At 41.4% G+C, this 14,646-nt stretch overlaps 1 protein-coding gene across 1 annotated transcript in view; it reads left to right on the plus strand.

The window, feature by feature from the left end:
• LOC140923206 (uncharacterized) overlaps positions 1 to 6,414 on the plus strand; it is a 25,746-nt gene extending 19,332 nt beyond the window's left edge. The window contains exons 2-3 of the mRNA XM_073373287.1: positions 4,702 to 4,914; positions 6,121 to 6,414. Of these exons, the coding sequence (XP_073229388.1) occupies positions 4,702 to 4,914; positions 6,121 to 6,278 (371 nt within the window). The 3' untranslated portion in view covers positions 6,279 to 6,414. The remainder of the gene's footprint in view (positions 1 to 4,701; positions 4,915 to 6,120) is intronic.
• The last annotated feature ends 8,232 nt before the right edge of the window (positions 6,415 to 14,646 follow it).

The raw sequence follows: 14,646 nt of genomic DNA on the forward strand, positions 1-14,646 counted from the left end.
ATACATAATTTCCCGTGGGCCTGTTCTTGCCACTGCATAACATAATGTGTCCCCCCTTCGAGTGTGCACGTGAAATAAGATGACCCGCCCTCAACCACAGAAACAGTTTTAATACAACTTAAATAAAACTTACCGAAATATTTAAAGCAAATAGCGAGTAGCCCTCCTCCCAGATCTAGTAGTTGTCAATGTGATCTGAGTATCATCCCCTTCCTCACCATCATCCTCTGAACTCGAGCCAATCTCGGCAAGGACATAGTCTGTTTGAACGCTTTCATCATCAGAAGATAAGTATTCCTCTTCATTTTCACTACTGCAGAGTGGACTTCCCTCTTCCTGTGTAAAACCGTATCTGTTGTTGAATAATGTGCCTTTTAACCTCCATTAGCTTAGCATGCTTGTTTGACGCAGTGCGGAGCCCGTGATGCTTCAAGTATTTATCGATAACTGCTATTATCTGCTTACTAAGGGAGCCATCTTTAAACATCGCATTTCAAGTATACTCTCAGTTTGTCTTGCCTGCCTCAGCTGACTTTTTAACCAGTCTTTCCAAACACTTCAGTTATAATAGCACACAAGCCATGATCTCTATGAAGTAAATGACCACGGAAGGAAGCTTCTCCAGGAGAGCTATTAAAGAAGCCACATTAAAGCCCATAAGCATCCTCAAAGGAAATGAAACCAATTGCTTTTCTCGAATGCTTACTTTGTGCAAGCAACTGATTTAAGATGTAAATCAAGCCATTCAATATCTTGCCCAGTAACTTGCTATTAGTACATGAGCAAACCCTCTAGCTTGTCCAAGTTGTTGCCCACTTTACACGATTCGAGAAAACCGTGAAGGTGTTTTCCTACACAAGACTCGAATCTTGCTTTGCTTCTTGATTCAGAGAACGAAAAGCTGCACTCTTGTCCAGTTGATATAAACCTGAATTCCTGTTCACAATGTTCATCCTTCTCTGACTTGTTGCCATTGATCTCGATATCCGCCATGTTTTATAGTTCCATGCTTTGAACCACTGAATGACTGGAACTTTTGTTCCCAGTACTCCTGGGATTCTTGTGTAAATCCAAAATGGCGGATGAAACGCAGGCTAATGAACACTCGTTGCAAGGATTCCTAGAATTTGCCTATTTACAGCATTTCCAAGGTAGCCTTTGCAGGGAAGGGGTTGTTGATTCCTTCAGTGGTGTTTCTTTTTTGTGGAAAGGAAATTGAAAGGCACAAAAATACATGGCCCCTCAGATATGGTTGCACAATTCTATGCAGCCCGCTATTTTCTGGTGCACAAAAAGGTATGACCCCCACCCCATTTGCACCAGCCCACAACCAGACTATTTTATTTTAAGAATGATCATTTCTTTATTATTTGAACCATTTCGTAATTCATCACGAGACCATTTGCATTTTGTCTGTGCTATTTGACATGATTGCATTTTTGTGGTAACGGCCGCCTATAACTTAGGCTTCGTTCCACAGTGCGAATACTGTAAAAGTACAGTGTTACATTGTGTGGGGGTAAAACGATCATTAAATTTGGAGGAAAAAGTGAATAGAAGTCAATGAAACCTACGCTGCAGTCAATTGTTTTTGTCCTTAATGCGCACACTGAATTTCGTGAAATATGCTCAAATTCTCCCTCCATACAATAAATAAACAACGTAAGTCGCAAGATGAGATCTCAGCCGTCATCGTTTCCCTTACAGCACGGCTCTTTCCCCAAAATTCGAACACCAAGGGAAGATAAACACGCTAGGCTCGTAGAAATAGGACTGCCCTTGATATAGAAACCAATAAAGCTTCCCCAGCTAGCGAAAGAGATCCAGCAGACTTTGTGAATCTGGAAGAACAGAATCCAAACAAGGCCGCTACCATAATAGAGAGATTATGAATCACGTTTACGCCAAACGGCAAACGTGAATTTGTGCCACGTGACCAAGTTTTCCCCTCATTTTTCGTTTAATGTTTATTGCTTCTACACAAAATAAGTAGTTTTATGCCAGTTTTGTCCACGAGAATCGTTCTGGACTGTTTTTATCTCCTTATTTTCTTTTCTGAGAAATTTTCAACTGACGTTTGCCGTATGCCGTAAACGTGAATCTTAATCTCTCTAATGTATTTCACAGATCACCGCGTGGCCAAGCAAACGAGGCTTGGGTTGGGCACTGTACGAAATCAAATCCACCCAGGGGTCCTTGGGGTGGCCTTCTGGACGTCACGAGCCCAGAGTTAATCTCCCCCGCACCCTGGAAAAATTTACTCGAGGAATATACACCTTAGTCAATCTGAAAACACTACTGGGCCTGGGTCACCTGCGATTAACCCTAGAAAATGGAATCCTCAGAAGCCCTATCTCGCATTGTTTTTATGCCAGCGCAAAAGCTACTCGCGGCGTTATGGTGTGAACATTGCCTCAGAATTTACGGTTACGGAGCACCCTGTCCTCAATTTATACTTCGACAAAACGTCGTTAGTTAGCCTAAATGAATGTTCTACTCAAGGGGGAGGGGGGGGGGGAAAGGAGGTGTCTCCAAGGAAATCTGTGGTACAGTCCGCCTGCCAGTATGACGTCACGTCTCGCGTCAGTAACTTTCAAAATGGCGAGCAAATCTTCATCGAAAAGACGGATAAAAATTTCGATTTTATCACGGAAATGCTGTTCCGATTTCTTGGATTTGGAGGTTTTAAGGTTGCCATTGTCTTAGAAAACTAGACTTAAGTACTTTTTTGGAATGAAATGTCCAGTGGTGTAATGAATTTTAAAGATTCCTTTCTATCGTCGAGCAAATTTAAGGAGCAATCATACCGACCAGTCACACTTTTGAGGGCCAGTGCACAGCAAGATTGAGGAGTTTAGACACAGCAATAGGAGATTCATCAAAGGATGTATTATACTTTACATTGTGCGTATTTTCAGCTCTTCAGAGCTAGTGGAACCCCATATCATTCTTCTCAAAGTTCGCTTAGCTGTAGCGTTGAAAGAGGAAGGTAAATGACAGGCATTTGTGAGAGACTGTGAGCATGGAATCTTGTTGCTTTATCGCATTTTAATACTGTATTGGGCATACACCTGTAATTTTGTAATTTAATCCCAAAAACCAATAAAAGGTTTCGTTTAATTATTTTTTGGGGCAAACCCAGTGGAGATTTTAGGGTAATGATATTGATTAGTTAAGACGATGTACAAAAGGCAAGCTAGGTTAACTTTCGCCAGTGGGTCACTGGTGGGTGTTGGATGTAAATTAGCCGGTACATTTTGTGGTGTACTGTGTGTTGTTTGTCATGATGTCAACTAACATTGAAAAAAATTCAGCTGTTTCAGAGGAGGGTCATGTCTTGACAGCTTATGGTTTTTTTCTGGTCGTAAGCTTGGCCAGTATATTGCAGATCAAAAGCTTTTGAAATCCCTTTTCCGAAATAAAACTCGGGACTTGAGCTTAAAATATACATTGATCCAAGTGCATGACCGGCACGGTCAGCAGTAAGAATAAAGCAAAAAAGGCCAATAGGAAAAATAGTGTTAAAATAAAAACGGTTCAAAGAAACAGAAAACAGCATCACCGGGAGTCGAACCCGGTTACTCTGCACGTTCAAGCAACTCCTTGACCACTTTACCATAGTGACACACATGATTTGCAAAATTAATTTTGTCACATCAAAACAATTTTTCTCTGCCATAGACGCTGTTTGAAGCTGGTGGAGCTGTATTTATCATGAGTTCAAATATACATTTGAGTAAAATTAGCTTAAGCGCGTTTTTCAAAGTCATTTCGCATTATTTCGGGTTCAACGGGCCGGGTTCGAACTAGCTTTACTGAATTTGGTGGAGAATTAGGAGATGAACAGAGGCCCGCACTCGAAAGATTGATATGAAGTTAGGCCCGTTTAATTAACAAAAGAATAGATGAAATATAAACATGTGTGATCTTTGAATGGAACCTCCTATTCTGGAGACTAGACCTTGCCTATTTTAGAGCAAAAAAAAAGATGACCTTGCCGGTCCCGTGAAATAGATGGCGATCCCGCAACACGGCCCGCAAAACAAATGAACAAAATTACACAATCACGGACACAAAATATCAAAACGGTTTACACAAGCAGATTATAGCAACACCAAAGCTCACGCACATTCAATCGAATAAGCGATATATAGCGATATTTGCTAGCTTCTTAGCTTTTCCTCGACCTCGCTCGTCCAAATAACTGTCGTATCCCTTGCTAATTTGCACAAGCGACCCGAGGCTCTTGCCCGTTACTATGTGACGTCATACTGGTAGGTGGAGTGGGTCAAGAAACTTAGGAGGAAAGCAATAGTTACCTCCCCTCCCCCCCCCCGCCCCCCCACCCTGGTTCTACTCGATACAAAAATCCTTAATGACTATGCCAGAAATTGAAATATTTCCTGGTCATATTTACCAATAATTTTATTGACTGAAATTTTCGCACTGATGAAGATCTATTTCTTAGTAATGAATGGACATCATTGTACAGTTGTGCTACCTTCAAAAACACTACAACCGCAGTCCCACTTTTCCCAAAGACCAGGAAGTATACATCTTACATTAGATACACAAGCAACGAGTCTTTTTTCTTTTTCCCTTTCTTGTATTTTATTTCCGAGCTAACACACTATGAAAATCAAAGGATACTTCTTTCACGACTGCCAAAAAATAATGATCCACGGTTTTATTTATTTCCAGTGTCTGGTATTGAGTGTCCAGTGTGTACCAATGTCCCGGGATTAGGAGCAGGCAGTTGCGACAGTGGCAAAGTCGCCAATGTTACCTGCCCCGATGGATTGAATCAGTGTATGAGCTTGAAAGGGAAGCTGATGAGTCCTGACTCTACTCGGGACATCAAACTAAAGAACTGTTCCAACAAAGTTTTGTGTGACTCAGCCAGCGACTACAACGGTAAGAACATAACAGCAACGAATTTGCCCCGCCCTTCCCAGCCCCCATCCGAGGGAGACTCCCATGTTCATTTATACGTCGGGGATGCGGGGCGTTTATGGTGTAAATCGTTCAGATTTTGGTCTCGGTTGGTGTGAGTGTTTTGGAGGTAGACGCCATTTTTTTGCCCATACAGATCTAGCTTATGGTGTGTAGGTATATAAAAATGTTTAAAAAAAATACACAAAGAAAAATCAAAACGCCGTCGTGCTGTATCGAAGACAGCATCAATTTCAACATCTTTCTTCGAATTATATTTAACTACAGCTGTTAGCTGGTTTGGAAATTTGGTTCCCTGCATTGCAATTGGTACAACCATGCCCAGATTAGTCTCTGATAAATAGGGGTTACAGCAAGACAAGGTCAAGCGTAGATGCCATTAATAAATCGATTATTTGAAAAATGAATCAGTTAGTCGTTGCCGCAACTACTATCAAGTTCAAATCTGCATTCCTGCATGCGTAATGAGCAGTAAAAATTTTCTTTTCTGTACCGTAAAATTCAGAAAATAAGCCCCGAAGCTTATATCTTTTAAAGGCCCCTTTTGAGAAGCTTATTTTTGGAGGGGCTTATCCACGGAGGGAAAAATCGATAGGGCTAGTCTTATAGTTGGAAGTAAATGTACTATTAATTGCTTTTTTTTACTTTGTATTTGAGGGCAATTTTCCAAGTACAAGCCCCCGGGGGGCTTATATTTGGAAGGGCGATTTAACGGAGGGTTTTTTGCGTTACCGGTTTACCGGTTTGGGGGGCTTATATTTGGAGGGGCTTATACATTGATGGGCTTGTTTTCGGATTTCACGTTATTTGGTCAGACTGAAAATCCTTGAATGGATAAAATTGCTTCGAAGACATTTACATCAAATTCGTGGAAACTGAACCAGAGGAAATTTCATAACTAACTCGAGTGTCAATTCACTGCTCATTACGCGTAAAAGGATGCAGTGATGAATCTGAAATCCTAGACTACTATTCAATTTTCTAATGATAATTATAAACGGTTTCAATTTTTGAATAATAAAATCATAAATGGATCTTGGGGGGTACGCTTGACTTTGAATTGCTTGACTGTTATAAATTCTAATCTTCCAAACAGGATCCCCATACTTCTCATATGGGTGTCACCTCCTTTATCTCAACAGAATAACTCCTCTCCTTCTTTTTCAGCGTGTAAGCTTCTTAACGTGTCGGGTGTTCTTCTTTCATGTTCGCTTACCTGTACCAAACCGGATACCACACCGGACACCAGTGGAGTGAAAGGACTGGAACCGAGTGCATTTTTGGGCGCCATATTTTTGTTGGCCCTAATCCTCAATGTTTTCTAACGATTTCACTCAATTTTTTTTTCTTTTTTAGTGTTAACCATGATTTAGTTTGAAAGTTGAAGCCGAAAGTTTTTGCACTCGTGTTAACGAGTTTGGAAGAAGAGTTTTGACTCAATAAAGTACATTGTGAACAAACCGTAGTATTTCCCTTTTATGAGTCTTAAACGTTCTTTCTTTAACCTTTGAAGAAATAGAATATCTTAACTGGACAGAGAATATCGCGGTGTCTTGAGGATCGCCATTACAGTTGACTCTCGATAACTCGAACCCTCGCTAACTCGAACCTTGAGCTAACTCGAACCAAAGTCGATTTCCCCTGGATTTTCTTCATAGCGGAGCTCCGCGAGCGGCGAAGCGCCGAGCGTGGGCGGACTCCCATAGCTAAGGAAATGTGGTAATCTACCCATCCGAGAAAATTTGGTAATCACCTGACCGTACACCGACCGACTGCCCGCCCACCCGACCGTCCGTCCGCACTACAGGCATACCAATGTAAAATAACTCAATCAACAGGTATGGCAACCCAAATGCAACTCAAGGTTTTATTGGGAAGGAAATCACATGGCCGCCGGGACTTTAAGAACGAAAAAACAACAGCAAAGTCGTGTCTTTTTCGGCGTTATAATTTTATGTTTACACTAACGTGGATAACAAAGAATAAGAGCTTGAGCGAGTTATTGAAAACAAAGGAGACGAATTTCGTAAAAGGAAAAACACGGAAATTCAAAGCGGCGGTGAGAAAATAAGAAATGCTAGCAGCCAGCAAGGTAAAAATGAGCGGCAGTGAAAATAAAAGCGAACATGAACACAGGAAACAGAATATTGGGTAAGCACATACGACAATTCCTCCATAAAAATAATGTGTAACTAGGAAGTTTGACGTTTTAGTCGTACAAAACAGCGTTGTAGTCGTGCAAAACAACGGCCAAAAAAAAAAACCGGCAAAAAAGCGTGCTGCACGTACAAATCTATCAGTCTTGAAGCCATTTTCATTGTCGTCCCCGTTTAGCATTACAGGATTTAATTTTTGTTTACACGTATTATTAACCAGAGCCTAGGTTTTAGTCCTGGTTAAATATATATGTTACATTTACTGTAACGTACTTTACCCTCATTCTACCCTCGATAACTCGAACAATGTTTTAAGCACGTGACAAGTCCAAAAAAAAAAGTGTACTGAACTCCCAGACACACTGAAAAACAAAACAAGAAGAAACAATCAAAGCAAGAATTATTTCGTGTTAATTCTTTGCTTTTACTTTTTTGTCGCTCCAGTTCAAAATCAGTGTTTATGTCAGTATAATATATAGATTTAGCCAGGGCTAAAAGCGAAGCTCACGTTAAGAAATCAATAATTTAAATAAAACAATAAACATTAATCAGTTAACTTTAACGTACATTCATGAAACTTTTGAGGGAAAGTGATTCCTTAGAAAAGAATAATTTGACAGTCCAAGTGTGAAACACATTTTACATCGAGTTAATAGTCTTATATGTACACCGAAAAATAGCAATCTTCTTCGATCACAGTAGATTAGGCCTATAAAACAAATTCTTCCCAAAGAAAAGAAGTTAAACCCAGTCACTCATCTACACTGCCTTTATTTTATAAGGTTAACTCATAGTCTCTCCAACCACTCTGTTGGAGAGACTATGGAGATAATGGATATCCCCGAAACATAATTTTATGCAACACACGAGAGTCCTCGCAATTTACACGTTGCATTCCTCTGTCTAAAAGGAAGGCCAAAATAATAAAAAATCAGGCCGGTCTTTTTGTGTTTCGAAAACGATTTGTGTTCTACAGGTTTACTTTACCAGTAAATCTTGGCGACAAATCTGGTGGTGTGTAAACCAATCTTTTAAATATACCTTTTATCAGTGTTTTTATACATATGGCCTGAAGAAAACAGTGCTATGCCTGTGTGCCTGTTTTTTCGCATACAGACCTCGAACAGAATTTATTTTTCCTTGCCCTATTTAAACCTATAATTCTGCAGTTTTTCACAGTTTTGCGAGACAAATTGCGCTCATTCAACACCCAGTACGATCGAAGCACGCGCCTCCTTTGAGCAAAAAGTCATAGAATTGACCACATTATAAAACGTTTTCATGAAGAGAATTTTCCATAATACTGGGACTGTTTAGTCGGAAAAATCTGCTCCTATGTGATATATAGGGCAATTATTATGGGCTTTTAGTGAAAACGATAAAAAAAATTCCCAAAATCACCTATACGGCCTGCTGGACGGGCTCTCGAGGCCCTGCCAGGGTAAATTCCGACAAGCAACATGGCCCAAAAAGTAGCGACAGCGCGTAAAATGAAATCGTCACAAGAGACAACCTCCCTCGGCCAAATTGCGACAGTCACGGCAAAACCGACAATAAGCGACAAGCATTTACAAACACCGACACGAGACGTTTTAAAATTCAGGCGGGCAACATGCCCCCTCCCCCTCCAAAAAAATATTAGAGTCTCATGTCTTATTGCTCAGACACGGTGCCTTACTAATGTGAATGAACATTAATAGAGCTAAGCTTCAACATGATAGAGAACTTACTATGTTTAGGTTTTATTTTCCTTTATTTATGGTTTTGTTATGTGTTACGCGGCATTTTGAGTAGTCTTGCGTGCGATGTTTTGTTGTTTTATTAAGGCCGGTTTACACGCTACGATTTGTCGGCCCGATCTGTCGGCCCGACAGTGTCGGAGCGCAAATCGTACGTGTATTTTGACACCCGATTTACGGCCGATTCGTGAAAACGAAAATCGGCCCGATTCAGAAAATCTGTTGCAGTGCAACAGATTTTTGTGTAGTCGGGCCGACACTTTCAAAGAAGCCGACATGTCGATCAAAATTTTGAGCAGAGAGCATGCGTATAAATCAGAAGCAATCAAAATGGCGGACAAGAAGACTCCGAAGAGGCCAAAGTCGCGCAGTTTCCAAGAGGAAGAAATCTCCCTTCTGATAAGTGAATGGTTTAAATATCCGTGTCTATTTGACAAGGGGAGTAAAGATTACAAAGACAAGAATAAAAGAGAGATTGCGAGAACTCATATAGCCAGATCACTGAATGAACAACTTGGATTTGACAAAGAGGTCGACAGCACCAAAGCAATCACCTTCAGTTCTGCCATAAGTTGGTGAAATGCCCCGGCTTCAGTTCGATGCCAATTTTTCACCCAAGCACATCGTGTTTTTCTTTTTCGTCTCTTTTTGTTTCTTAATAATGCTGCAGCGAGTAACAGCAGTGACGTTGTTGCTGCTGCTAATGATGAATAAAGCGCCCATAAATTGTGATAGTCAGCCATTTTTTTTCCTGAGAGCAACATTCAGTGCGCATGCGGATTAAAAACACCGCTTTAAGAAAGAACGAGGGCTACAAAACATTCTTCAAGTCGGGCCTTTGGATCGGGTGTTAAAATACACGTACGATTTGCGCTCCGACACTGTCGGGCCGACAAATCGTAGCGTGTAAACCGGCCTTTATATGTTCGACTGAAAACAACCCGTGCAGCGATTACATTGAGAAAGAGACTACTAACAATCATTAAAATAAGTATAACTCGGTGAAACATGTACAGAGACAACAATTTTCATTCATGACGATAAGTTTTGTGAGTAAGTGTCTATGAAATTTATGAGCGTAAGCTCATAAACTTCAAAAACCTTGCAGATTTAAGCCGGCTTCCGGGTGTTTACTTCAAGATGAACCGCAAGGCAACAATATAGCTCAGAGCTTTCTTTTTATAGCCAAAAGCATAACTAAATATATTGTATTCTTCGGAACGTTTACTTTGTATTTGTGGTCAGAAAATGTTAAGACTTTTTAAAAATCTGTAAGGTCATGTCAAACCTGATGCTATTGTAGGTCAGTTCATTGTCATGTAGTTTGACAGCTGTCAATTGATTGAACTTCATTAGAATGGCGAATTTTCGAATAAAAGGACTGTTGACTGCGAGTGTTAGAAAGACATCTCAGTCTGGCAGATCGTGTTTTTGAGCCGTCGTTGTTAGTGATCTGATAGTGGTCTTCACGAGTTCCATTTTGACAGCTGTCAATTGACCTTAATTTGGCTAGCGCGTATAACTTTAAACTTCTGGCAGCCTACCGACAGCCCTGGCCGGTCAAAGCGAAGTTTCATTTCATTTTCATTTTTATGTTTGTGTGACATATCAGCTTATATGTAGAGGAAAACGACTGGTCTTTCATCTGAGCCCGCGAGATGGTCATGTGATTACTGTCAGCGGAAGTCTGATTTTGACAGCTGTCAATTCATCCTTATACGGATGGCTTACAAAGTGTTAATTTCTCCAAGATGTGACATTTGACATCAGCTTATATAAAGTGTGTGTACGGGTGGGCGTACGCTACGTCATAACCAAATTTTCTCGGATGGATAGTTTACCAAATTTTCTTACCCATGGTGCTCCGCAGGCGCGCGCTTCGCGCGTGCGAGAGCTCCGCTAATAATAGAAACAGAAAACGGCGAATTCAAACTCCTTCAAAACCGCTCAGGCAAAAGGACGACTATATACCACAGGTAAGGTAATTCAACGTTAATTTAACATCGATTTAAATACATACTTAACGATATATCGCTATGGGTGAGGCAAACGGTAAATCCAGTACATTTTACTGTAAAATAACGGCGGTTACACACACAGATTGTGTGGGAGCCCTGTGGAGTAAATCATTCCGCATTACATTGAACCATTTGCGTATGACTTGAACCATTTGTAAATGTTTCCACGAGTTCTTATTTTAACAAACCATTACGCCATAGTGCAGCCGACCGTTCGTTATCATCCTCGTTCATTTCGCACATCGTATATATATATATTGATGGATTATAATTTAAACAAACTGATTCTTGTTTGGCCGTATCGTTTTAACGTCTACCAGTCAACAGCTTCTCATCTGACCAAATGGTTTGTAGTTTAGTTGAACCATTTCACACAAAACAACCAGACTATTTTAGGGACCGGTCATTTAATAGAAGGGGGTTGGGCTAATGCATTTTAATTTTCCTATACATAATTTCCCGTGGGCCTGTTTTTGCCAATTACTACGAAAAATTGTATTGCGTGACGTGCCTTTCTAGAAGCTTCGCGAGAGTTCATAGTTTGTTCATTTTAGGATCTTGTGTAAGCGTTTTTAAAGCGGTATATTTTGTAACTCTATAATTAGACTATTTAGAAAGTTATAGAATCTTATTGTGGAAGTATATAAGTAGGCTAGTCCGAGTTAAGTTTTAACTAGTTTTTACAAGCGAAGAGAGTTTGACGTTAGTCGTGTTTAGTCAAGTGTGACGGAAGAAGTGTTTTTTCAAGTTGGCGGAGGCCGTGTAAGTTTAACGAGTTAAGTGCTGTTGTGGAGTTTCACTTCGCGGAAACTACGTTCATTTTTGGAATAAATCTTCTTGCTTCTTATTGCTGTTCCGACAACCCTGCGTTCAGTTTAGTTTGCAAGCTACCCGTCCTCTAAAAGATTACCCGCGTAACATTGGGGGCCTGTCTTGGGAGAGGAATTCAATTGTTTTCCGAGTGCGGTAACCAGGAAAGGACAGTTTAAGAAGAAGGAGCATACAGAGAAGTAAGAAGAACTGCTACAGGGAAGTGTATCGAGTGTGTTTACTGTGAACTACTGCTGTGAAAATGGATAAGTTTATAAAGATTGGAGTAAAATTCGGATTGGCGGGAGAAAAACTGCTCGAGTTTGTGCGAGAGAAACTGAAGTTAGAAGAGGAAAAAGAAGAAAAACGTAGACAATTGGAAGAGGAAAAGGAAGAAAAGCATAGGCAGTTAGAGGAAGAAAAGGAAGAGAGACGTCTTATACTCGAGGAAGACAGAAGAAAGGAAAAAGAAGAGAAAGAGGAAAGGCGTAGAAGAGAAGACCAAGAAAGAGAAACTAGGCGGCAAGAACACGATCTGAGAACATTAGAGCTGGAAGCGGAACTGTTGAAACAGAGAGAGGCTATTGAAGCTGCTAAGACAGAGCATGAACTAGAGCTCGCTCGTCTAGGACAAGGCCGTAACGATATCGAACGTGCTGACGTGAGAGAGGATAGGGCCAAGGCACCCAAGCTTCCCTCATTTGTTGATGGCAAGGACGACTTGGATGCTTACCTACAACGATTTGAGAGATTCGCAACAACAGCTAAATGGGAGAAGACAGGATGGGCTTCGAAACTTAGTGCTCTTTTGCCTGGACGTGCCCTAGAGGTTTATTCGCGATTATCTGAGGAAGCAGCCCAAGATTATGACCGAGTGAAGTTAGCTTTGATGAAGAGATATGACCTTACAGAGGACGGCTATCGTCGTAAATTTAGAGCATCAGAGCCGGAAGTTGACGAGAGTCCGGAGCAGTTTATAGTGAGACTGGATAGATACTTGTCGCGTTGATTAGAACTGTCGAACACTGAACGATCTTTTGAAGGCCTGAAAGATTTAATTGTGAAAGAACAGTTTATTGACTCTTGTCCAAAAGATTCAGCAATTCACCTTCGTGAAAGAGCCCCGGAAACGCTTGTTCAGATAGCGAAGATTGCCGCGATTATCTGAGGAAGCAGCCCAAGATTATGACCGAGTGAAGTTAGCTTTGATGAAGAGATATGACCTTACAGAGGACGGCTATCGTCGTAAATTTAGAGCATCAGAGCCGGAAGTTGACGAGAGTCCGGAGCAGTTTATAGTGAGACTGGATAGATACTTGTCGCGTTGCTTAGAACTGTCGAACACTGAACGATCTTTTGAAGGCCTGAAAGATTTAATTGTGAAAGAACAGTTTATTGACTCTTGTCCAAAAGATTCAGCAATTCACCTTCGTGAAAGAGCCCCGGAAACGCTTGTTCAGATAGCGAAGATTGCCGATCAGTACTTAGAAGCACACGGAAAGCATCTGTTTAGCTCTGCGAGCAAGAAGCCACAAGTACAACCCAAGGCGGAGGAAACAAAGACCACACAAAGTGACACAACAGCCCTCCAGTGTTATAAGTGTAATGCCCGCGGACACAAAGCTATTAACTGCCCAACTCTAGCTAAAAGGTGTTTCCTATGTGGCAAGCGAGGTCATGAAGCGAGGAACTGTCGATCAGGTGGACGAAAGTCAGGAGGCCAAGGTAAGGATGGCAACCCTGTGCAACGTGGTCAAGTTAATGCTGGCTGTTTGGTTAAGTCTCCCGATCTTAACGCTACCCCCGAGGAAGTCAAGTCGTGTATTCAAAATGACCAGCTTCTGTTAGCCTGTGGCAAGAAAGTCCCGTTGCTGAGTAATGCATGTGTTGAACCCTTAACTGGAGTAAGAAGTAAGATGCCTGTTGTAAAGGGCAGAGTTGGAGAGAAGACTGTCGACGTTTTAAGAGATACTGGTTGCAGCGGAGTAGTAGTCAAGAAGGACCTTGTCGGCAAGGATCAGTTCACCGGAGACTTTAACGTTATGTTGCTTATTGACAACACAGCAAGGAAGGTGCCTATAGCAAGAATTTATGTTGATACGCCTTATCTTAAGGACCATGTGGCAGCGCAGTGCCTTTCAGATTCTATCTACGACCTAATTATTGGCAACGTACCTGATTCCAGGGATGCACAAAATCCATACCCCAGTTGGCAAGACGCCTGTGCAGTAACTACAAGAAGTCAAGCTAAGCAAAAGGATGAACGCATGGCCTTGAAGGTGCCTAGTAGCAGTGAGAGTCCTATAGTGGATAGAGAGAAGCTCAAGCAGATGCAGCGCGAAGATGAGAGTCTGAACAAGTACTGGCATCGAGACGATGTGTTAGCAAAGGGTCAGGCGGAGATTTCATTTGAAGACTGTAGAGTACTGTACCGTCTGTCCAAGCACCCTTATGTGAATGGTGGTAAACCGCTTAAACAAGTCATGGTACCTGAAAAGTTGAGACCCCCAATATTGGAAGGAGCTTACGGATAGATCATGGGCGGTCACATGGGCATCAAGAAAACAACAGACAAGATCCAGAGTGCGTTTTATTGGCCTGGAATTCAAGGTGACGTAACTCGATTTTGCAAGTCCTGTGACGTTTGTCAGAAGACTGTAAGTAAGAGATCAGTGCCGAAGGTACCCTTAGAGAAGATGCCGCTGATTGAAAAGCGCTTTAAGAGAGTAGCAATAGATCTTGTTGGGCCTATCAGTCCTCCGAGTGAAGACGGACACAGGTACATACTGACGCTGGTACATTTTTCGACTTGCTACCTTGAGGTCGACCACTAAAGAACATTGATACGTAGCAGAGGCATTGGTAGATATCTTCAGCCGTCTAGGTGTACCCGAAGAAATCCTGAGTGATCTGGGTACACTGTTTTTTTCTGATTGCATGAGAGAAGTCACCCGACTGCTAAGCATTAAA

The sequence above is a fragment of the Porites lutea genome, chromosome 13 (genome assembly GCF_958299795.1).
Source record: "Porites lutea chromosome 13, jaPorLute2.1, whole genome shotgun sequence".
NCBI classification, from domain to species: Eukaryota; Metazoa; Cnidaria; class Anthozoa; order Scleractinia; family Poritidae; genus Porites; species Porites lutea.